This window comes from Lissotriton vulgaris, chromosome 5 (genome assembly GCF_964263255.1).
Source record: "Lissotriton vulgaris chromosome 5, aLisVul1.2, whole genome shotgun sequence".
NCBI lineage: Eukaryota > Metazoa > Chordata > Amphibia > Caudata > Salamandridae > Lissotriton > Lissotriton vulgaris.
In genome coordinates this window covers 788,674,619-788,700,697 of record NC_141693.1, presented here as the reverse complement: position 1 = coordinate 788,700,697, position 26,079 = coordinate 788,674,619, and the positions used below count along the sequence as shown (strand labels likewise).

The window sequence follows — 26,079 nt, the reverse complement described above, 5'->3', positions numbered from 1 at the left end:
GGTACACAGTACTGGGCCTTATGGTGGTGTGGAGGTGGGGAGACAATACTTGGATATGTGTGGTGCTGTTCTGCTATTGGATGGTACCCCTGGACTCTGTGTAGTTTGGTAGTCATTTTGACATTGTTCCTGTGGCTCTGCAATGTGGACTAGGCCATGTTCACCAGGGTTGTGAACAACCTACCTTGCTACTGAACCTGGTCCAATCATTGTCAAAAGAGGCATATGTTGGTCTTTCATGTGGATGGTCTACCTTGTGTTAGGGACAGGGTTTGGACATTGCATCCATGTGCCTTGTGTCAGGATACACATTGTGCTTGCTGTTGTGGGTATGTCAAGTCTCACATCATGCACAGACTGCCTACTACATGGATTGTGTGGGCTGCCATCATGTCCAAGATTCCACTTGCTGGTTCTTTGATGCGTGCAGATGTGACGCTTCTCTTACATGTGTGAAAGGGTCTGTTATTTGTGGGTCCTTCTGTGGACATATGGTACTTGTTTGTTGGTCGACAAATGGAGTTGTAGTGCTGGCCTCTAACCCACCCCCACCCTCCCTGTAGACATGGGGGCCTGTTGGGAGTTATAGTGCTGGCCTCTCACACACCCCCACCCTTCCTGTAGACATGGGGGCCTGTTGGGAGTTGTAATGCTGGCCTCTCACACACCCTCACCCTCCCTGTAGACATGGGGGCCTGTTGGGAGTTGTAGTGCTGGCCTCTCACCCACCCCCTCTCTCCCTGTAGACATGGGAGCCTGTTGGGAGTTGTAGTGCTGGCCTCTCACACCCCCCACCCTCCCTGTAGTCATGGGGGCCTGTTGGGAGTTGTAGTTCTGGCCTCTCATCCACCCTCACTCTCCCTGTAGACATGGGGGCCTGTTGAGAGTTGTAGTGTTGGCCTCTCACCCACCCCCACTCTCCCTGTAGACATGGGGGCCTGTTGGGAGTTGTAGTGCTGGCCTCTCGCCCACCCGCCCTGTAGACATGGGGGCCTGTTGGGAGCTGTAGTGCTGGCCTCTCACACACCCCCACCCTCCCTGTAGACATGGGGGCATGTTGGGAGTTCTAGTGCTGGCCTCTCACCCCCCGCCCTCCCTGTAGACATGGGGGCCTGATGGGAGTTGTGGTGTTAGCTGATTGACCGCATGCAAGCCTGCGAACGTAAGAGGCTACATTTGTGGTTGGTCATGGTGGGTGCATTTGAGCCCTGGGATTCACATTTGGGTGACTGTGTGGTCCACATGCATGGATTTTAGCCTGGGAGAAGTGTCTTAGAAGTTGTGCAAGGCAGAACATAACAGTGTGATAGTGGTCATTGGTTTGTACTTACCAGCCTCCACTCCCTCATCTATTCCTCCCAGGCTCTCAGGGTGCAGTGTGCCTAGCACCTTCTCCTCCCATTCGGTGTATGGTATTTGATCCATGGGAGTGCTTCCGCCAGTGTCGTGTGCCCACAGGTGGTTCTTGGACCTGATGCCTTTCACCCTTGCCTTGAGGTCGTGCCACCACCTCTGGATATCGTGTTTGGTGCGTGGCACAGTCCCTGAAGCATTCACTCTGGTCACTATCCTGTCCCACATAGTGGTTTTAGTTGCCAAGGTGGTCTGCTGCATTAGGGTACCGAACAGATGTGGTTTGACACGGATGAATTCATCCACCATAACCTTCAACTCACTCTCTGTGAACTTGGGGTTTTTCTTGGGGGCCATGGTGTGTGATGTGCACGGTGTTGGGGGTGTGCAGGTGTGCAGGTGTGCGGTATGTAGGGATGGTGTTGTGGGGGTTGGTATGGTGGGTGTGTTGGTGTGCAGGTTGTATGTGTGTTTGTGTGTGTCTGTTGTGTGTGATGTGTGCCTCTTTCTTGCAGCTGTGCTGTGATGCAAAGGATTGTGGTAATGAGAGGGATTCCTTTTATACTCTGTGTGGTGGTTGTGTCCCAATGTTTTTTTTTTTGCAGTCAGGTGTTCTGTGGGTGTGGAGACTTGGATCCTCTTGTTTGTGCTGGGTGTGTGGCATTGGGGCGTGCAGTTGTTGGGGGTGGGTGTTCCAGGTGGGTGTGTGTCCCGTTTTTTTTGGTTTACTATTTACTACCGTCCACCATTTTTGTTTCGGTTTGACGGCAGGGGTGATGTTCGTTTGGTCCTTCCGCAGCCAAGCTCCGTTTGTCTTTGTTTTTTGTCCGCAGCGGCTGTAGACGGTGGTGAGTTCAATTGGGATGGCGGGGTTATCCTAATCGTGCGGGCGTTGCGTCCGCGGCGGAAAGTGTTTCTGTGGAAGAGTCCTCGTGCGGCGGTCTTTGGTGTGATCCGTCCACCGGGGGCGGTGTGTGATTCCAATTTCCAATTTCCAATTTCCAATTTAAAACATTTATAGAGCGCAGCGTGCACTGAACGGTTTCTTGGCGCTAGTAGAGAGTTAGGCAACTGAGTCAAAGAAATAAAAACCTGTCGTAGAGGAGAAGGGAGGTTACATGGGGAAGGCCTGTTTGAAAAGAAACGTTTTAAGGTCTTTACGGAAAGAGAGATAATGAGTGGCAGAGCGAAGGTGATCGGGGAGGGAATTCCAGAAGGTGAGCGCTAAGGTAGAAAAGGTGGATCCACCCCACTTTTTCCGTTTGAAACGCGGGATTTGAAGGAGAGACTTGGAGGAAGAACGAAGCTCTCTGGTGGGGACGTAATCTTTTATTAGCGAGGAAATGAAGGCGGGGGCAGTGCCTTTGCGAGCCTGGAAGACCATGCAGCCGATCTTGAACAGGGAACGTTCCTTAACAGGGAGCCAGTGAAGCTCCCTGAGGAGGGGTGTGGAGTGATGATAGCGTGGAAGACCATAGACCGACCGGGCCGCCTGGTTCTGGACCATCTGAAGCCTCCGCAGGCTGTATGCTGGGATGCCGTGGTAAAGGGCATTGGCATAGTCCAGCCGTGATATCACCAGTGCGGCCATGATCAACTTGAGTGCCTGGGGAGAAAAGAAACGGGAGACAGTGCGGATGGTTCGGAGGGTGAGGAAACAAGAGGAGACTACTGAGCTAATTTGTGAATGGAGGGTGAGCTGGTTGTTCATTTTAACACCCAGTGTTTTGACCGTGGTTGAAGGAGTGGGGGAGGGGCCAAGAGTGGGGGGCCAGAAGAGAGAGTTCCAGGGACTGGAGGAACCACCGGTGAGAACCAACTCGGTTTTATCCGGGTTCAATTTAAGATGGTTGTGGTTCATCCAGTCCCTGATGAATGTCGTGGTGAACTGAAAATTAGAGACAGAGAGGGGAGAAGAGGATAGATCAAAGATGAGCTGGAGGTCATCCGCATAATTGTACACGGTGACCTTCAGCTGCTGAAGAGCGAAAATAAGAGGAAAGATATAAAGATTGAAAAGTAAGGGAGAAAGAGAGGAGCCCTGGGGGACACCACAGGTGACAGGGAGTGGGGTGGTTGTGAAGTCTCCTAGCCGGACCGCCTGGGTGCGGTCCCTCAGGAAGGAGGAGAGTCAAATCAGGGCTGAACCCTCAATTCCAGCCGCCTTGACACGGGACAGTAAGATGGTATGGTCCACCGTGTCAAAGGCGGCGGAGAGATCGAGGAGTACCAGCGCCTGGTGTTTGTTGTTATCCATGCCCTTCCTGAGGTTATCCAAGACCGAAACCACAACTGATTCGGTCGAGTGCCTGGGGCGGAAACCAGCCTGGCGAGAGGCCAGTCCCCCATTGACCTCTACGTGGGCGCTGAGTTCCGCGGTGACATGGCGTTCCAGCACCTTGCCCAAATAGGGCAGCAGGGAAATGGGGCGGTAATTGGCTGAGTTGGACGGATCAGCGCCAGGTTTCTTTAAAATAGGCACTATGGTGGCTGATTTGAGGCGGAAATATCCTAATCGCACCGTCGGTTTATCCGCGGTGCGGTCTGGAGTATATTTGCTGCGACCATGGCGGTCGGACCCGTTTCCGTCCGCCATCGTAATCGGCCTCTATATTTTTTACAACAACATTTTTTATTCTATATTTTTGTACTTACCTGTCTGTAGATAGGAATTCGATATTTTTGCATTCTATATTTTGTCAACGATATTTTGGTAAGTCTATATTTTTGTATTTGATATTATTTCAGTGATCCATATTATAATAGCATTTCCAGCATATGCATTATTTTTGTATTTCTATGATTTTCCTCTTCTTTTTTTTTATAACAATAACAGTTTTAAATTACTTCCTTATAATGATTATTTTGAGTGCTGCATGTTAAACATTTACATTTTATTTAGTTTGGGAAAAAAACGTTTTCCCATTAGATACTATCTTCAATTAACCATTTTAGGGATACTTATGGCTATGGCTATATTCTCTGTAATTTGACCTGATTTGTGCACTTTATATGAGCATGAGTATGTCCAAATGTGGGTCTCCTGCTCACTGTGTCACATGAAAGAACAATACTATACCTCACTGACAACGCCTAACTAGTCTGACATCGGCCTGAGGTTGCTTGTGTTTCTATTTGAAGGGAGCGGCCGGCTAGCTCAGGATGAACTGTTATTATTGGAGCACGATTAAGGTTGATTTAGTTGTGGCTGTTTCCTGTCTGAGGAGGCAGTGTGGAAAAAAGAAAAGGACTGGAATGCGGACCTGGGTAATTACCAATGGATGAGATTAATCCAAGCATTCCACCTACCACTTTTTGTTTCCCTCAGTTCTTAAGTACCTAATGGACTTTTATTAAACATAGTTTCATGCACCTTATTTGCAGATTAATGTTTTTCTTCTAACTTCAATATTTTGTCAAGGCTTCAAAACAAGTGAACAATTTTACACTGCGACGCAGTGATATTTACATGCTTGAAGGCACCACTTTAAAACCAAACTCAGGCAGGTGCATTCTTAGAGAATTAACATGTATGAGGGAACGAAACAAATGCCATGACAGATGCCTCAACCTGCAATAACCTTCATATCGTCGCTTCTACTTAAAAATCACCTGAGGTAATACAAAAGTCCATTTCAAAGCAGTATTCAGAGCGGGAAGTGCCACATTGAAATACATTCTGGTCACTTCTTAGCCGTTCTCAGATGAATAGCCCATCTATTTGGAACTTTCTACAAAGGCCTTAAATACCAAGATTTTCAATTTTGGGAAAAAATCAAAGTTTTTCTGCTCTGATGAAACTAGTCCTATACCACGCTTCTTGTAATTATTACCTCTCTACAATCTACAAATCCTTGGCTTTGATTTAATCTTTCCTCCCCTCTTTCACTGCCTCCGCTACATTCCAGCTTCCTTCTCTAGGGGGCCGCACTTTTATCACCCTTGTTAGTTCCTTTCAGAACAAATCCTATTTCCCTTCACCTCATCGTGCTTTCTCCCTTTTCCTCTTTGACATCTCTCCCTCCACATATTCTTCTTGCCAAACTCTGACTGATAAAAAGCAATCCGTGGCCCCCCTTCCTCATATTTTCGCAGATATGTTAACTGTAAGAATACCATTCTGTTCTGCTGTTATTTTTTTGTTTTTTATGGATTTTTTGGGAGAGAGCCTGCAATTTATTGTTGGTAACTGTAAGCTACTTAAAATGTAAATCAAGTATATCCATGCATGTCCACGGTTGGCAATATACAGTCACATTTGTTCCAAACCTGGTTTGCTCCCATTTCAAGACCGCTGCACTAGAGTTCAGTCTTTAACGCCAAGCGCTAGTTAAACGTAAGCACACGTGTAGATTGATTTGTTTCAACAAACCCATCCTATACAAATGCCCAAACTATTTCCATACATTTTAGAATGCGTTCAAGCAATGATGGCTCTCTTAATAGGAGAAATGATCACACTATGATCACAATATGGAGTTATTAAAAAAAAGGTCAATAAGAAAAATTTAATAATGTAAATACTACCCTGTCAGAGATCAAATGTATTGGGTTTTGAAATAAAAATACGTCTGTAGTGACCCAAACTAGGTGTGTGGTCCACGTAATTTAATAACAAATATTAAGCCTTCAGAAACTATCAGTAACATTTTTCTCAACAGGCGTGCACTCCTTCCCCCAGCCCAGCAATGGAAGTGAGCAGTTATATTTCACTAGTGTCACCAGGTCCGCGAAGCAAAGTAGCAAAATCACATCTGTGTAGTTCATGAAAACAGAAAAAACTCATAATCCATAAAAATTGCTACCCCAAAAATACCTCTCTATAACAACAAATGTATCTAAATCGTACATATACTTATATATATATTATTACTGTAGGCAAATAAGCTATCGGGCCAATGAGGTCGCTTTCAAAGAAAAAAGTAATATGACTACTTTTGTAGCAAAGCACTAGTGGCTAGTGCACTACGAACTTGTGAAATGTCCTTCAAAGTTTGTTCCTGAAGTGAACATATAAAGCAGCAGCATGCTCTCTTGTATGCAAAACTTCCTGTTGGACTAGTCATGTCTATTGGAATTCGAGCAGCCTGCTCTAGTCTTGCCACTCAGCAAAGGCGAGAGCCCTGCCTGGCGCTTTCCCTTGCTTACCTGCTAGGGCACCTCGTGCACCCATGCATCTAAAGTTGATTGGTAGTTGTTAGACCCAATAGGACCAACGTTACCGAAGCATGGATGGGTCGTTTTCCATCTATCCTAGTTGATATGAACAGGAGTATAAGAAGTGTGTGACTGCCTTAGGGCTTTTTTGTATTTGGGGGCCAGTCTCAGAGTCTAAAGCCAGAAACTCCTTCAGTCAGTCTTCACAGACAACAAGTGCAAGAACGGCTCGTGCATGTACGCAGTGGAGCGGGGTGGGGGTAGAGGGGGACTCGACAGATGTGAGGAGGGAAAATTCATTATTTAACTTTCCCTTGCTTTCTCTCGAGAAACTGTCACTAGTGCAGCAAGTTGAGTGTCCCCATGGCCCCATGGCCCAGAGATGTGAGGGGCCACTTCAGCAAAATAATGCTTGTCTTTTTGTGTTGTTTTTTTTACTGTCTATCGAGGGAGAAGAGGGAAATATTCCTTGCCTGCAGTAGGACCACTGATGACCTTTGCTACAAGGGCGGCTCCTCCACTAAGGCAGAGCCGCCCCACTACCCTGGGAGCAGAAAAAAATAAAAATACAAGGATAATACCTTTGTTATTATTTTCTTTTCCTTTGCTACGGGGCTGTGTTAGGGAGGGGCGGGGCTGGGGTTAGAGCCTGAGAGGAGTGATGAATGCACACTCTCAAAGTGTGCATGAATTCTTGGCTGGCCGTCCTGGCCCGGCCAAAGCGTCAGGCAAACTTAGGATGTTCCCCACCAGGCTGCATTACATTGTCTGGTGGGGAACATGCCCATGTCCCCAGTCCCCATCTGAGCGACGAAGCACGTCACTTAGACCAGTCACAATGCTGCATTGTAGCATTGTGATTGGCTTAGGGGAGACGGGTACTTCCTGGTTCCAGACTTGCCAAGAAGAGAAGGAAAATGCAGAATCAGCCGCCGCGGAAAGGTAAGTGGGTTTTGTTGCTTTTTTCTTCAAACGTCCCCTCCCCAACCTCCCCCCCACCCCACTTCCCTGTCAGCCACCACTGCTTTTTGCTACACCTCTGACTATACTGGGTATGCCTGGCCTGGGCCCAGTAGTGAATAGTTGTAAAGAGCTGCTAACACCTCTTAAACATAGTTCATGTATGAATATGTTTGTTTTTCTAATGTTTCCCCTCTGAAACAACTTTGTAAGCATTTAAGGAATATTTGTCCCACACAGATTATTTTGTTGTTAATTTGTTTTTTATTTATTTTTCACTAAACATATTGGATGTCAAATAAGTGAAAGGAATGGTTTCCTTATTAATATTTCTCCAATTTCACTATATAATTGTTGTCACTTTTATGTGGTTAATAATACATTTGATTTTACTTTTCTTAGATTGAAGTGTGCACTATATTCTTTATTTTTATTACTGCAATGTTTTCCAAATACTATATTGCTTCTCTTCCACATGCTTTCCAAGAGAAATTCTTCAACCTCATCCCACATCACTAAAATTCTTTTTATGGTTTTGTTTCTTTGCCTCTGTGGTGTCGCCCTGTTCAGATTGACTAACATTATCTTTTTGAAGTTTGCAAGAGAGTGTAAACTCTTTAAAGCATTGGTGGTTGCTAGGGAAAAGAAGTGGTGGGGTGGGAGCAGGTGTGGGAGAAAAAAAAGAAAATATGACTTGCCTGCCAGCGGCCGCCCCTCTTCCATCCTCTTCTGTTCCTGACTCGCGGCAACACCGAGACTCCCAGACACCCTAAAGTCAATCATGACGCTGCTGTTATGCTGGTAATAGTATTACGGCTACACGCCTGCATACTGTTGTCGCGCTATTATTCGTGTTGGTGCTCAAGGATGACTGGATCAGCAGTTCCCAGCGGTGTGAGAAAAGTGATGGCAGGGTTTCGCCCCTCACAGGCAAGTACGTTGGTAAGGCAAGTTGTGTTGTTTTGGCTACAATGCCTTCTCAGTAGGACCCTAAATGCTGCAAAACCTAAATAATTGCACAATAGTTAAGTATATATAAATAAAAAGAAAATATTTGAAACTGACAGGTATGGCCTCAATAGGCCAGAAAGGTCCATCATCATGCCAGGGATATCAAATGATGTGTGAGAGGTGGGCACAATTAGACCATGGATGTCCACTACTAAGCCAGAGATGGACACCATGATGGCAATAATATCTACAGTAGACACTCAATTTTAGTGTGAGCACTTACATTGTTTTTGCTTTGCTTTGCTTTTTTATGGACCTGGAAATCTGGTGTTTTTATTTTTTTACTCTGGGCAGTGAGGGGCTGCTAAAAAGCCACTCGCTGCATGTGTGAAACATTTTGGCTAAATTATTTGGCTTGCGTGGATTTTTGTATGCCTGCAACAAGTCCACACACAGTGGCAGCATAAAAGTCAAAATGCTTCATTTGGGCTAATGCATGGCTTTCACAGCCCACATCAAACTAAGACATCTGCTGCAGTTTTCATGCGCAAGTCTTAAGGTGAACATTAAATAAACTAGCTGCCATTTTGCATTTAACAGTAAATAACAAGGTCCAGCAGCATAGTGCTCTAATTTAAGCTGTACACACTTGCATGTTTCTGGAGGTTACATAGGCAACAGCTTCAGCCACATAACACTTTGGTAATTTTCTGCAGGTTGAAATGCCTAGTTCCTCTAAATGTGGCTGGGAAGAATCAAGGAACTCAATTCATGTAACATATGAGTGACTAGTGAGATCAGAAATGTATTTTAATGTGATTTTTTTGCACCTGGCTCTTTTTGCAGGGTCACACCCCTCCCCCACTCCCAGATGTCTGTCTTCTGTTGCTGAACCTGTGTTTGTTGGCATTAGGACAGGTGGTAAAGTGTTTGTGCTCTCTCCCTAAAGCATGGTACAATGGGCATACATCCGATTGGTACGTTTAATATACTTGTAAGTCCCTATCAAATGGTACTAAATGTACCCAGGGCCCGTAAATGAAATTCTATAGTGGGCAGCAGCACTCATTGTGCCACTCACTAAAGTAGCTTTGCAAAACGTGTCTCAGACATGCTGCTGCAGCCTGAATGGGCAGTTTTAACCTGCCATTTAGATATGGTAAAATAAACCATTAGCCAGGCCTAAACCATCCTTTTTAATAAGTCTGAGTCACCCCTAAGGTATGAGGCCCTAAAGGCTCATAGGGCAGGGTGCATTGTATTTAAAAAGTAGGACATGTGTACTTAGATTTTACATGTCCTGGCAGATAAAAACTCCTAAAGTCATTTTTCCCTGTCGTGAGGCTTATCACTGAGTTAACTTATTACATTTAGTAAGTGCTAACTTTATATTGGGACCAGATAGTGACATGCTGTTGGTATTCTAATGAATTGTAATTTAAAATCTTCCTAAATGGTAATGTTGGATTTTACATTAAAATTATTAAAATACTACTTTTAGAAAGTGTGCTTTTTCTTGGCCCAACCACTGTGCCTTCTGTCAGTTTCCTGAGTCACATTACTGTGAATGACTTTGCTGCTGGGGTTTGTGTATTCCTTCCAGATAGTACACAAAGGGGACTTAGGTGCGGACAGGATGGGCCATTCTGACAGGATGACTGGGAAAGGACTGTACCCAGACCCACTTACATTTCAAAGGGGTTTGTCGTCTGCCCTCACAAAGAAATCTGACACTAGGTCTGCCCTGCCTTTTGTCACCCACTGACAGTTTGGAGTCATAACAGGGGAAGGGACAAACCTTCTAGAACCAGATGTGGGGGGTGGACAAAAAGTCCCCCCCCACACAAAAGGCTGGCAGGGCCGTACTGAGAATCAAAACCGGCCCTGGCAAAGTGCTCGGCCCCCGGGGTGGGGGAGGTTCGGGGGGGGGGAATGTGCCGCCGAGCTCTTTGCCATGGCCGGTTTTCAGCCGATTTTGCAAAAACGGCCCTGTAACAAAAACGGCTCCAAGGGCCCACATCCGCCCCCTCCCTGTGCGGCGCACCGGGGGCTTGCCCGGTGCCCGCTATGGCCAGTCCGGCCCTGAAGGCTGGTACTAGGTATAAGTATTGGACCTCCAGAGCCACTCATCAGGACACTCCTGGACCTGTGGAGGTTACAGAAGAAGGACTGCCCTGCTGCTTGAAGGACTGCCTTGCTGTCTTACTAGGAAGACTGGACCTGCTTGCCTTCAACCCAGACTAACCAGAGTGGCTCCAAGGATCAGTTGTCTGAACTTCTATGTGAGCTACAGGGACACATCAAGCTTCAGAGGCTTCCCTGTAACAGCACATTTGGAGTGAGACCCTGGTCCGTAAAAGGTGCCTCCCAGGTCGTGGTCCCTTGGATTTCATCAGAGTGCACTCCTCCAAGGGAAAAGCCGAAAATCCTGATGTTTGGGCAGCTCGTGACCTCAAACAGGTTCATTTGTGCCAAGACTCTAGCACCCGCGATAACCACCTCTGCACAGCTCTGGTGAAATCTGCTCTTGACACACACAACTATCTGTATCGGCCACTACACAAGACCTGCCCTTTGCAGTACAGCAACCATCTGTGATGCTTGACCGAGTCTTTGCACTATAACGACGACCCTCTTTGATGCCTGACGCACTCCACGCACTACAGAGACCCCCATCTCCGACGCTCATCCTCCTCCTCGTGGCCTCCTTCACCATGAACGGAACTCTTTGCGCCAGACTTTGGTGGTAACTTTTCAGCGGGGCTAACCTGCTCCTTCACGGTCAGCCTGAACTTGTGATTTTCCCCATGGTCAAGTGCAACCAGGTGACTGTGAGTGTCACTTGGTGCTTTTAGGTGCTATTTTAACTAAAACCTTTAACATGTAATATCTCCTGTTCTACTAATTGGATTTTTGACTTTCTGTTATCATTTTATTTATTAAAATACACTCTTTTATTTCTAAATTAGTTAGGGATTTTTCTTGTGTTTTGTTTTCACTTTATTACTGTATGAGTGCTGCTTAAACACTTTACATATTCCCTAAGGCCTGACTGCTTTTGTGCCAAGCTACCAGAGGGTTTAACACATGTTAATTTAGTGACTTTTGTTGTTCACCCTAACAAGAATTGCAGTTGTTGCTTGAGTGGGGCGTCCACTGCTCTAAATCAATAACCCAAGTTTTTTACAGATTTTTATTTCACATGTCATAAGAATGAATTTAAATAAAGCTGCCACTCTCCTACTATCAAACTGCTCAGTCTAAACCTTTAGTCTGCATCTACTGCCCTGTATGAGCTTCTCAGAGTTAACCTGTATTTAGTTTGTCTTACACATCCACTTCCATCCATGAGTGGTGTGACTGGGCTGGAGAGCGAAAGTTCCCCCAGAACAAAACATTTCCTTAGCTTTATCTTCACTTATTTGTCAGCTCTGGAAAGCAAATGTCACTGAACATAGGCTGTCCAGGATGTCTACAGAAAGGAACCTTTTGAGTTCACATGTTTGCTAGTTGCCATGCTCTTGAAGACTGTTATGACTTAATCTTCTTTAAATTAAGTTAAATCACTAATTTTACTCTTGAAAAATCTGTTTTCAGGTTTTTTTCTGTATAGAGAAAAAACCTTCCTCTTCTGGCATTTTTGTTGTGTATTTTTATATCTGAACTGCTGATTCTTTCAAGAGCATGGAAGGACTACAAACCCCAGTTGGAGATCACTGTTTCCAAGAGCTTCTATATAGCTATACCCAGAAACATGGAAATATTTATCACCAGCTAGGGCACTAGAATAAAGAAACTGACATACTTTTGAAATTATCTGCAAGACTTAGTATAATATATGTGGCTAATTATGTATAATAATTCTGTTTCTATAATATTCATGGGGGATTTGTAAAGCAAATGGCTACCCTGAATACCCCCCCCCCTCCAACGTTATGACAACGAGGTACTGTTCAGGAGAAGATCACAATGAGAAAAGAGATATTTTTAGCAGTTTCCGGAATACTACTTCTGATTTGGTTTGCCTTAGGTTCTGTGGGAGCGCATTCCAAAGTCTGAGTACCAGGAAAGCGAGGGACTGTCCTCTTCTCCTGGTCCTCATAATCCTAGGGACTGCAAACAACTGCTGGCTGTTACATTGCAGTGTTCTGGTATAGTTGAATGAAGTGAGTAGATTTTTAATCCATCTAACTGTGGGACACAAACAGTGCCTTAAAGTGTATTCTTTTGAGCACTGGCAGTCAATGACTGCGTGCCAGGGCTGTGGTAACAGAGTGGAATTTGGTAATTTTCAATATGATGCGCGCTGCTGCAATTTTAATGACTTTTCAATCTTTGTGTGACATACTTGGGGCTGTCCAAGTACAAGATTTCCCATAATCGCATCTGGAAATGATCAAGCCTTGTACTACTATCCTACGTGAGGGCTCTGGTAGCTATGTGAGCAGCTTTATTAAGGACCTATGTGTGCCGAAGCAGGTTGCTGCCGGTTTATTGGCTTGTGTTGCCATTGACATCTTATTGTCGAGCCAGAATCCTAGCTTTTTGACTTCCGATTTGGGATAGATTGATTGCCAAGGGACTCAGGCCAGTTCAATTCCATCCATCTGGAGGGGTTGTTTCTCACAACCATCACCTCAAAGTCAAAGTCAAAAAGTTTATTTGTACTGGTACTCAACAGAGGACCACAAAATATATTATACAAATTACATATAAAAAGAGATTCAATATTATCAATACAGAGATAAAAACGATTTTAGAAATTTATACAAGTTAAAACAAACAAATTCATTCGGAGGTTGCTTGCAAAGAGCGATAAGTTCTCTCACTGTCGTGATTCTACATGAGCAATATATTGGTGCTAAAAATCTAGTGCGGGCAGAAATTACGATCTGGTTCGGACATACAAATAAAACATGTTCCAGAGTCTGATCACCCCCAGCGCACAATGTACATAAAGCAGATTCCCCCGGGAACCATCTTGAGGTATATGAAAGTAAGGGAAGGATGCCCAGTCGAAGCATAGCAATTGTTCTCCTTGCACCATGTGTTAAGGTTAGCCCGATATAAGGCCGACTTTGTTTAAATTCTAAGGAATCAACAAATGGTTTATAGGTAGGTAATTTGGTGCAGTGTTGAGAGTCCACTTCGTAGCTGAGCTTTGGGGTGAAGCATTTTAGGAACAGTTTTAGTTGTGCTGGTGACCAATTTAGCAGCATTTCAACGGTAATATTTGCTACACGAAATGCTTCAGCCATGTTCTCTCTGAAGACTTGCTTTTTAGCATCAGACTCAAAGGTTTCTTTTTTCAACAGTGACCTTAGTGTGTTCTCTTTTGCGTGCAATAAGTTGTAAGCCCACCTTATTACATTTGCAATTGCTACTGCATAGGAACTTGTCACTGATAGTTCCAGTCTCAGTGCTTGGACAGGAACTGCATCTGACAGTTTCATAATTTTTCTTAAAATCTTCCCCTCTTTTCGATCCATAAAAGCCCATTGTTTTATGGGGATGTACTCCGTCGCGTAAGAAAGTACAGGAGATATTTTTACTTTATAGAGGTTTATCAGAGAGGAAAAATGTCTATTCCCTGTTGCACTATAGAGTCTCAGGAGGGCCGCAACATGTATATCTGATTTCCTTGACAAATTGTTCAGTTGCGTGGTGTTAGATAAGTTTTTTGAAAGGATCCTGCCGAGGTAGGGATAGTCCTTAACTTCTTCTATCTTTTCCCCTCCTAATCTCCAGGTATATTTTGCGCTTTGTTTCCTCCCCGAGAAGGCCAGCACTTTTGTTTTTTGAATGTTTGGGACTAGATAGTTTTCTTTAGAGTATTTGTGCAGAATGTCAAGTGACGTTTGTAGTCCAAAGGGGGTAAGATCCAACAACACTATGTCGTCAGCATACAGTAAAGCAATTATTTTTTGATCAGCAATTTTTGGAGGTAGGTTGGAACCCAATTGCAGGTAATGACACAAGTCGCTTAGGTAGAGGGAGAATAATATTGGGGCTAGGAGGCACCCTTGCTTTAGTCCGTTTTCAGCTTTAATTCTTTCCGTGTAACCTCTTTCTCCCCCCATTTGGACTTGACACCAAGTATTGGTGTGTAAGCTAATTATAGACTGTAGTAGTTGTTCGTTTATGCCAAGTTTCCTCAATTTTTCCCACAATGTTGGTCGGTCTACCCGGTCAAATGCTGTAGAATAATCTATGAAGGCAGCGTATACAACCTGATTTTTTTGTGTTATATATTTGTCGATGATGGTTTGGATAACTGCGATGTTGTCAGTTACCGAATGTTTAGGTCTGAAACCTGCTTGAAACATCGGTATCTGGCCAGTCGTGAAGGCCCATTCTTTTAGACGATGTAAGATTTCTGCTGCAAATACCTTGCCCACGGAGTCCATAAGTGCTATTTGACGGAAGTTGCTTGCCCGGGTTTTGCTTCCCTTTTTATGGATCGGGATGATTATGCTTCCCTGCCATGATTTTGGAACTTGGCCAGTATCTAAGATATAATTGAAAAGGGGATGAAGCAACTGACTCCATTCCTTTGGGGCGATTTTTAGTGCTTTGATCGGAATCTGATCAGGGCCAGACGCTCCTGTTGATCTTGCTTTACGTATGTTTAGTTCGACAGATGTTGCGGTGATTTTATTTAGTGGAAGTTTAACTTTTTCTTTGTTGTAGACCCCACTGCTTTCCGATGGAACTATTAAGTTTGGTCTGTAAAGGTCTGTCAGAAAACTTTCCCAGGCATCCGGAGGGACCGGTATTGATTGTAATTTCTTTTTGGATCCAGTAAGTTTTCCTATTAGGTACCAATATTTGCGCTGGTCGTTCTTATTTGCCGCTAACTGGATATCTGCCCAGTTACGATCTTGTAAGGTTTTTTTTTGTCTCAGATTCTCGCGTCTTAATTGATTTTTGGTTTTATTTATCTCCTTTTTTATTTCTGGAGTGGGATTCATATATTGGGCGCGTATGTATTTGTTTAATTTTTTCTTTACTTCAGAGTTCTTAAAGGTGCGCTTGTTTTTATCTTTATTCTTACTGTTGCCAGCTGAATCCTTTGCTGTCATATTAAGGATAAGAGATCTGAACTCTTTTATAATGGATTCAAAGTTTTCGATGGGATTTTCTGAGAATATTCTCGTTAAGAGTTGTGAATGATCAATCAGAGACGTAATTTTGTCGATGGTATAAGAGTTCCAGAATATGCGTCTCTTTTCATTGTTCACCACTACATTGCTTTTTTGATATATTATGTGACAGGCTGCAGAAGATTTAGGTAACCAATCTGTAGTCAGGTGCATTAGGGTATGATCGCTTTCTTGACAGAACTGGTTGAGCAGATATGAGACTGTTTCTAGCAAATCATTACTTGTGATTATATAATCAATTATAGATGAAGTCCCATTTCCCCGTCTGGTATAGTTTGCAGGGATATCCCCTTCCATGCTACCATTCAATATTACTCCATTGATGTTTGTCAGTGTTGATAATAACAGTTTCCCTCTTTTGTCAGTCAGTATGCCCTCCGGGAATTGTGGAGATATGATGTCTAGACCTTCTTCTGAGTGTTGTTTTGCCCATTTATTAATTTCAAAGTTAGAAATTTTACTATTGAAGTCGCCGACAATTAAAAAGGATGAGTGAAGATGGTTTTCTGTTATGCTCTCAATCCTTTCCATGATATTTAAGAATATTATATCATGCTTTTTACCTGGAGGAGCGTATACATTAAAGAGGAGAATTGTTTTAGGGTGAGCTGTACTGTATGTTTTAGCGGAGATTTTGATGCACTGTAGATTTTCTAAGTTGGTATCTAATAGTTCCTGGGCCCACAGATGTTCTTCACTTAATAGAATAGCTAAACCGCCTTTAGCATGACCTCGATGAGTGTTTATTGCTGGAATTTCGTAAACATAATAGTTTTGAACAGTGATAGGTTCGGTTGCCCATTTTTCTTGTAAAATCAAGATATCTGGGCGATTTCTGGTAGCCGTGGACAGTTTGTTCTTAATTCCACCTGCGATGTTCCAGGAGGTTATTTTTATGCCGGTGCTAAACAGATTGTTGTTGAGATCTCTTAGGTTTATTGCTATTTAGAGTCTCTGAAACCCAGGCCCAAGATTTTGTGCTATTATCGTTCACAGGTATCTTAGGAGCTTGATACCAAACGGCCCGTTGACCTTTGTTCACCAGAATTTTTAGTTTTTCTTGCCCTACAGAATAAGTATCTGAGTGCATGATTGCTTGGTCTTCCAACGCTACATAATCTCTTGGAAATTGTTTCCTGTATGAATTGGAGAGTGCACTGATTTGGGCATCGTACCCAATTGGAACTGTACTGACCATTGATTCTTTTCTTTCCACAACATCATAGCCTTGTTTGTATAGTATCTCCTTATCATTCAGGATGATTTCTGGGATAACAGACGACCAAAATGTTACCCTTGCTAGTTTAGCGTTGTCTTTAATGGGAAAAGTTACTAGATCAAGTTCGTTACTACTCAGTGATTGTAGAGGCTTAATATGGTGTAGTAGATGTATTATCCTTCTTCTGTTGAGTGGGGATGAGTCACTAGGAAAAAGTTCTTCGAATTGTATAATTTTAGGAGAGGACTCCTTTTCTCTTTGTTTGTTCCTGTCTAGATGTTCCATGATATTATTATTATTATTAATTTGAGTTGGTTCCTCTAGAAGTCTGAAAGAGACAAATTCTTGCGCTCTTGGGTCTAGTTGTGGCGACTTCTCTTCAAGGTTTTTCCTAGTTGCTGATTTTGCAATACTATCAGATGCTATTATTTTTCCAACTTTTTCCTCTTCAAGGTTTTGTTTTATAGCTGACTGTCGAAATTTTAGTTTGTGAGCTTTATTTTTTTGAATCCTCCTTATTGGTTTTTTTCTCCTTCTTTTCCTTCCTTCTATGTTACTTTCCAGATTCTTTTTTTCTGTAGGTATTCCGTTATCTTGTACTGATATATTAGACGTGTGTATTTCCTGGTTATCTGATACAGAATTATTTACCGGTGTAGTTGTTTTGCTTCTTTTTTTGAATATTGGGACATTGTTAATTTTTTGCTGATGTTTTTCTTGGAAAAGTTTTTTTAGGGAGTATATTGTTGAATCATTTGGGTGTTCCATCTTTTGTTTTTGTTGTGTTTGAGTCTTAAAAGTTTGGGTACCGAAATCGCATGTACTTTTCTTCTGTTCATTATTATGTTCTTTCGATATATCATTTTGCTCAGATTTTGTTTTCGTTGGTAAATTGTTTGCCTCTACTAAGAGGAGGTCTTTTTTCTTTTTCTTATTAACTAGATGTTTTAGTATCCCTATTTGAACGTCCAGGGTTTGATCAGAATTATCAAGAATATTTCCCAGAAAAGAGAGGACAGATTCTAGAATCTCTTGCAGTGAAAACAGGGCTTTTGATATGGGTGATGTCGTGTTGATAATATTATTATTTGTTTTGAGGTTGATATTGAAAGGATCGGATGAGAAATCGAGTAAGGTGATTGGAAGAGATGTTTTATCCTTATTGTTCTGGCTTGTTGCATGATCCAAGTTTTGCAGTCCTAGAACTGATTTATTGACATTTGAGTTGACAAATAGCTCTGAGCTCCCTCCATTTTTGATAGGAGTAGAAGTTTTTAGAGTAATCTGTTCTTGTTGAGGATTTAGTGCATCAACTGGGGTGCAAGGTGATTTACTACTTAGATCGGTGGCCAGAAGACACAGTTTTGATTGTTGGTTAGGTATCGTTGGAGTGATATCTAATTCCCTTAAGATTACGGAAACGTTGGGAGAGGTTTCTCTGGCAGAAATATTCAATTCTTGAGTGTCTTTAGCTGTAAGTGTAGTAAAGTATGTGCTAATTGCCGGTGTTAACGTTATCCGGCCAGGTTTAATTGCCTTGTCGGTAGATTTCCGAACAGCATTCTCTGTCCCCATTCTTTTCATAAATATCGTACGGGACCGTAATTTTTTGAAGCCCATTTATTTACCTATATACTTTAGATTGTTGTGGGTTATGGGTTCTCAGACGATAACACCGATGTGAGCTCTGATGCAAGCTGCAAGTTGACTTACCGAGTGCGGTGTTCTCTGTAGTACTAGTCTGGATGAAAGGGGGGGGGCCCGGCCCGTCCTCAGTCGTCCCCGGACGGCCTTAGACGGCCCGCCCTTTGTCCGGGCTTCGTCCCGCGCTTGGTCCCGCGCGCGTCCCGCGTCGCGGGAGGCAAGTCGATTTTTCAACGTTTCGTCAGTGGGCGTGTCGCCTGGGGGAAGAGGCACCAGCTGACCCCAGCTGGGATTTCTGGTCCTCGCAGTCCCCCAGGTTAGGCGCGCTGTATTTTTCCCTTGCCTCTACCTTTCAGACTCGAGCGGGGAGCGGTGGTCAGAGCGTGCGGATTGCAGCTCACGCTCACACCAGCGAGTCAGGGGGAGGCACACCACGGAGCGGGACAGTTTTGTCCCCTTTTGGTCTTCTTTGTGAATTGAATTTGTATTTCTGTGTTTTTGCAAAACAAAAAAGTGTAGATTGACTTCCACTTTCCACTGATCTCCAAAGCTGAGCAATAATATCTACACTTGTATCTGGCTCAAATCTCAATTCCTTTCGTGGATCATTTTATCTAGTGTATCTTACTTAGTCGGATCATCAGCATTAACTTTCATTGTTCATTTCACTTAGGTTAAAGGTTTTCTTTTAGTTTTGCACTTCTTGTCCTCAGTCCTCATCCTTTGCATCAGTATGCCCCAGAAGAAATGGAGTCCATGAGCCTGGAAGAAAACTAGCAAAAACTACAGCCACAGGACCTTTGGTGATGACCTTAACTGTGGCGAGGAAGAAGCCTTCCTCCCACTGGAACACTAGGCCTAGTGTCTATGGAGCAGTTCCTGACGATTCAGGGACATCCGGTGTGCCTGGCGAGCTGTTATAAAATGCCACCTACAAGTTCTAAAATTCTAAATATTTGCTTCTATCTTACTTTTTAAAACCATGGCATTTGCTGATGTTAATAAACATGACTTTGCTTTTAAAGAATAACATTTTCCTAAAAGAGTATGTTTCAAACAAACTGCTTGTAGGCTTTGCTTTTTTAGTGTCCAACAAGTAATATATATAGCTGCCCTGTCTTTGTAGTTTTTGAAAATCACACCCATGGCTTTGGAGTGAATAGATTTTTATTTTACAAAAAACGTCCAATCATTCAAAAAGTAGACTCACAGATTTTTGACAGATCGTCAACTCTACATTAGATTACCTTAATTTTTGAGTTATTTGTATTGGTTATCTTGTTTTCATTGTTACTAACTTTGCTCCTTTATATTACCCTGTTTGTTTCTTAAGTGTACTATTGATTTCATGTTGCTTTATCTGGACTACATGCATGTTTCTCTGAGGAAAGTTTGCTGCTTCTGCCAAGCAACGAAGGGAAAACTCATATCAAGATTGATACCGCTCTCTTTCATAGCCTACACCCCCAGTAAATCCAAAGAGGGCCACAATATTCCACAGGTGGTCAGAATTATTTCAGAGATGGGGACCATAAGGTTAGGGGTGGCCAGCTAAATGACAATGAGCTCTATCATATGTCAAGTAGATGAAGGGGGTCATGTATATCCAATATCATTAATGTTACCCAAACAGGCACAGTGTCGTACACAAGCAATGTAATCCAACAACAACAGACACACACAGAAAGCCACACATTCACATACAAGTGTACAGTCTGAGATGTACACAAATACACACATTCAAACAGACAACACCCTTTCACCTTTCCAATTCTATCACATTCCCTGACCATCAACCTCACTTAGCTCTTGTCATTGACAATTGCTGCTCTGATGTCGTTCATGGTCATTAAAGAAACTGGTCCTATGTTACTGTTCTTGTTTGAACACTAAGGAGACCGATGTTTCTTTAGTCCTTTGGAGGGCATGGAGCAAAGCATGCCTGGTGATCTACAAGACAGATCCCTATGATATGCAGAGTACAAAGGGGGAGAGCACATGATCAGTAGCAAGCAGAGCCAGGCAGTGTCAGCTTAAGCTCTGATCCTTCAAGTGGTTCCGTCTTGTTTTCATTGAGAGTCTGCTGCTACCTTTCAGACTCAGCCGCCCACAGTGGGATGGGTATGCCCAGACGTGGGTCTCTTGCTCACTGTGCCACTGGATTCCAGCTAACCTGGCTGAAGAAGGATGACATAGCCTGAAACCAGTTTCAGGATGCTTGTTTCCAGTCCAGGGAGGACCTGGCTTGGCAGTTTGGTCTGGACTGTTCCCATGAGGCACAGGGTCAAGACTGATTTGCATATGGCTGGGTCCAAACTGGGGTGGCATAGTGAGCAAAAGAAAGATGGATTCAACCCAGATCTTTTGACTGGGGGCGAATGTTTGCATTGTCAGCATTCCTTCCATCATTTGTTTGCGGTAACACAGAGGTGAGGAGTTGCAAGGAAGTGTGGCCCTTTGGGAGAGATTTTCCTGTGCTAGGTACATGCAGTGAGATCAGTTCAGGAGGACGTGGTGTCTTGACCTGCCTTGTCTATTACATGTACACTTTGTATGTTTAACCCCTTGCCTGTGGGGCTAATTCCCCCGCTGTGCTGGTGGGTGCGCACAGGGCCCCGGTGCTCATGACGAGCCCCGCATGCGAGCGTTGTGGGCGTTATAACGAGCTGAGCTCGTCATGAGCAAACGGCCACCGTGGCTCATGACGAGCTGAGCTCGTCATGAGCATGGGAGGGGTTAAGGAGGCTGAGAGGATCACAACAGCTTCCACCACGAAAACTAATGTGTGCATACAACAACGACCGAGCAAGCTGAAGATCAGAATAGAGTTCAGGGAATCAGTATCACTAATGAGAGTGGTACTAGCTGAAAGAAGCAGGACATCACTTCCTAAGCCCTAGTAGGCTATCCCTCGCTGCAAAAATTACTCCCAGTGTTATTGGTTGATACGCGTTACAGAAGCCTGGATTGGGTCCAGTGCAAATTATTCAGTTAAGTGAAGGCTGAAACAACAAGGTTCCCAATCAAGGCAGAGTAAGTTATAAGCAAGTCAAGCTGTTCTGAATGTTTTTATTTCTTTTGCAATAGGATGCTTCTATTCTGCACAGAAATTGTTACTCAAAGTGTTCGGATGCTATGGTGCCTTCCCTATCTTTCTGCACTCATGCTCCGTTATACACAATCATAGAAGGCATTGGTGGGAGTGTGGTGATCAAATAAGAAAGATCTCCACCATGAGGCGGGGGTCCATCTAACTGGTGAGAAGCACAGACCCAACACGGAACTGAATCCATCAGGTTCAATAGACCATATCGAAAGAGGCAAGGTGATTACATCTCAAATAAATCATTTCACCTAAATGATATGATCAATAAACGTTACTGTGGGTGGGCCAACTAAATCGGATTCAGTGAATAAAATGACACAGGAAATAAAAAATAAATGCCACAGAATGTACGAAAGACATCATTGCCACAACCATGCAATGCTCTATTGCTATCCTGATCTTTTAAAGCTGATGACAGTCTTATTTCTTTTGCTACATTTTCTGTGTTGAACATTATTTTTATGGTTTATTCAATCTTTTTGCTTTTGTTCTTAGACTTTGTGTGTGTATATATATATATGGTGTTCCAATAAGTTTCTATATTGCTTCTGCCCAGGATTGATTCTGAGTTTGTGTTTCTCTAGAGTGCTTTTTGAACTCATTTGTGATCTTCATTCTTTTCAATTAAATAACTTGTTTTCCTTCCCCATCCTTTCCACTCCACTGTCCTTCTGCATGGTTTTTAAGCATATGTTTAGAGATAATGGAGCAAATGTTTCCTGAGTTTGCCTGCAATTCTTTCTAATTTGTTGTCGTCAATCGATCTGAGCTCGTTGGTTACTCTCCCTCACTTAATGTACTTTTGCAATATTGCTACTGCAGAGCTAATGAATAAAGTGCAATTTCAGTGCTGTATTTCCAGATTAGATGAGCTGTTTTTCCTTTCGAAAGTTTTCCTATTTTGTTGTCAATCACAGCGTATAATTACCCCAGCTGTGCAGGCAGTTCCTTTTTTTACAGCCAGAATAACTTGATACCGGCGATCAATCAATTAATAATAAGCTTTATTCGCATGTATCAAACAGCTATAAAAGCACAGTATATAATCGTGTTACATAAAAATACAATTTAAAAGATAGACAATCATAATAAAATAGCATTTAGATAATAATTCCATTAAAACATCACAGGGTGCATCAGTTCGCCTAATGTCAATAATAGAGTCATTACAACATTACATGATTTTTTGTAACAGAACTCCAAGGCACGAGACTTCAGCAAAACATAAAGTCCGAGGTGCCTAAAAAGGTCTCTCCAGCCATGGGGCAGATGATTGGTTGCATTGGAACAGCATATGCATCCTGGAGTTAATTATGTTCAGATAAAAATCAGATAAAACTTTGGCAATTGGACAAGACAGTGTTGAAACAAATATCCCAATGTAGTCTAAATTTTGCCTATGCCTGATAACAAAACTCAGGAATATTGCTATGGGTTTAGCAAAACACTCTTCGTCCACAAATTGGAGAATGAGGAAAGCGGGGTGACACCTTCGAATACCCATAATTTTTTTAATCGGCGTAAGCGAGCGTCTCCTTGGTTTGCGATAAAACTTACAAATTAGGATTGTGTGGATTGTAGACTGGACCGAGACGTCGTCACAAGGACATGGTTGTAAGCACTTTGCCCAATCGTTAATTATAGGGAAAGTGACCAAACTGTGAAAAATGTCCAGTCTAAACCTAGTTAATAAAAGTCTTTCATGGCTTGAAAAATTAAAAGTTAGGTAGGGTTGAATAGTCAACGTTGTTTGAGTTAATAACAAATGTTGGACTGTAGTTTTGCTGACCTCATTTGCCAGCCGCAGAGATTCTAAATGCACCAAATAAAGTTTTTTGAACGTTTTTCTGGGGAGTTCAGCGATTAGGATGGGAGAATGATAATATTGTGCCATACCCAAATCATTAGGACATGTTTTGATGTAGGCTATCCATCCAATCTTATGGGCATTCTCTAAGGAAATACAGTCCTGTATGAACCTTTGACAGAAAAAAGCTTCATTTTGTGACCAAATACGGTGCCATAGGAGAAGAGGTTGAATTTGAACTAAGTCTGTCAAGTAGGACAGACCCAGTTCCAAATGGCAAACGTAGGTTGCAATGCCCCGTGGGACAGCAAGAAGGAATCTTAAGAAACTATTTTCAACTGTTTGTAGGGCTTCAACCTTCCCATATCCCTACACTACCGGCGATCAATTTGTTTTCTTTGCTCCTATTATGTTCTCGGCACGTGCTTGCTTGATACGGTGGGTGCACTTTTCTAGTTCTAAGTAACTTATCGGTTCTTCGCTAACAATTATAAATGTTATATCAGGTCAAGTCAGGTAAGCACGAAATATTACAGTAAAATAAAAAGAGAGAAAATACCGAGTAGTTTTCCGAAGCTTCCAGCCCAAGACATAAATCCAGACCTGCCCATATACAAAAGTAGATGGTTAGATTTAATTCAAACATATCCCTAACATGGGTATTTGTAAAACTTGCGTCCACCCGTAGGCATCTTGGCGCTGAATAACAGATGTTGATTGTTACCCAACTCAATGGCACTCATTTTATCGAACTCAGGTGAATGAAAGGCTAAATGGACTCACCAGGATCTGAACCTGTGACCATGAGGTCAAACACAGGGCCCCACTATGCCACCAGACTCAGACACGCTTAGGTCTCATCAGTAACCTATCTTACATTTAACAAGAACACACTTTATTGACCACCCTACTAGTATTATCATGATCCCACTATTCACATATATGTAGCGTGTAGGCCTTAATCTTTATATAACAGTTTAAAAAACAACGTATTATATTGAAGCAATTAACCGTTTACCGATGGCTGCAAACTCTTTACAATGTGATTCTTTTTGCTCTTTGTTTCAAATCGCTTCTAGTTGGACGCTAATGACTGAAGACACATTTAAATGTGATATTAGCTAACTGCAGCATGTTCCCAATTTATATTCATACAGGTACTTCACAGCCTTGAAAAATGGGGAGCCCCTGCCAATTAAAGAACGCCCAGAAAGAATAAGTCTCTCGAATTGGGCAGTGCTGACCCCAGAGCTCCTTAAAGTCTTGCATACAAAGGTAAGGTTACCCGAGGTCAGGCAGTGAGGCACACAAGACGCCATAAATATGCGCACAGAACTGAGCTGTTACAGGGAAACTGTTTTTCATGTTCTGTTTTTATGATGCTTCCCTTTTGGGGATATTGATGTTGTCTTCATTAATACCATAATGTCCTTGAAGTGGCCTACCAGTCCATGTTTTGCCTCTGAAAACTCCACACCCCTTCAACATTTAGCCTGTGGCAGCAGATGTGCTTCCCACAAGACTAGTTTAAGTGATTTGTTGAACATGAACATCAGGATAAGCATCCTAACGTTTGGAAATATAATGAAGCCCTGAACTTTATTCATTATAAGTGCCTGTCTACCAGTATTGTGAGACTTTTTTTTTAATATGTGTGCTCTGAAATCTCCGTACTTGTAATCATATTTTTATTCATCATTTAAGAGTAGACAAATTGCAATACAGCTAGGAGTATAAGCAGCATTTCTTCTCAGCTTGCACGCTTCAGCTCTTTTCTGGACCTTAGCTTGGTTTATCAAATATTTTAATTAGTTGTCATCGGTTGCCAGAAATTTGCATTTAGTATCACAGAAACTACTTGTTATGATTAACGGGCTTTTTGGGGCGAGTAAAAACCCTGTGATAAGATTAGAAGTGGACCTTTTTGGGGCCCTGCATTACCTCTTCCTGTGTAACAGGGATTCCAGACTCCCGCCTTTTACCCACTGAGGCAGTATTACATGCATGAAGGGAGGCACTGCACTGGATTAACGTGTGGGGGGGGGGGGTTAATTATTGTGTCAGAGGAAGCAACTTTCGCAAGTGACCGCACACCAGGGAATCTCAAAAGTTGAATTTTTTGGGGGTGCCTAAAGTAAGGCATGTCTGGGAGGCAGGTCATCTTAAATCCTTTGAGGCACTACTGGAAGAATGTGGGCTTCATAAGGCCCCGTTCTAAAGATACCGTCAATTGTGACATGCCTTAGTTACATATCACAAAAATTGGTAGTGCTCCCTGAATACAGACTGCTTGAAGCAAAACAATACCACTGAGCCCATTGGCAGATCTCATAGATTTACCATTAACCAATAATGCATGCATCTGACTGCATTGAGACATGAACCACCCCATGGGAAACTGATTTAGGTACGATAGAAGAGGAAGACTGGGTGGAGGGGACAAAGGCGCCCTGTGAATTTGCAATATCAGTGCATCCCTGTCTAATTCAATTCAAATTCCTACTCAGATATTACTATGCCTCCATCCATCTAATGAAATAGGGTAGAGCCCAATCTACAAACTGCCCTAGTAGCAAGGGGGTAACGATAATACTTTCTAAGTTACATGGGTCTGCCAGTACATCGATGCTAGTTAGTAATTACTCCAGTCCATCACAGTTAGTGAGACACCAAGTGGCTCTTTCCCAAAATGGCCCTATAATGAGGGAATGGGAGAGCG

The 26,079-nt window shown here is 42.9% G+C and overlaps 2 protein-coding genes across 2 annotated transcripts in view; one reads left to right on the top strand and one right to left on the bottom strand.

Moving 5' to 3' along the window:
- LRRC20 (leucine rich repeat containing 20) overlaps positions 1 to 26,079 on the bottom strand; it is a 1,555,127-nt gene that overhangs the window by 277,531 nt on the left and 1,251,517 nt on the right. The gene's annotated exons all lie outside the window — the stretch shown is intronic.
- Positions 1 to 26,079, top strand: part of LOC147711568 (ropporin-1-like) — a 183,741-nt gene that overhangs the window by 89,214 nt on the left and 68,448 nt on the right. Inside the window, exon 2 of the mRNA XM_086920210.1 lies at positions 24,518 to 24,635. Within this exon, the coding sequence (XP_086776336.1) occupies positions 24,518 to 24,635 (118 nt within the window). The remainder of the gene's footprint in view (positions 1 to 24,517; positions 24,636 to 26,079) is intronic.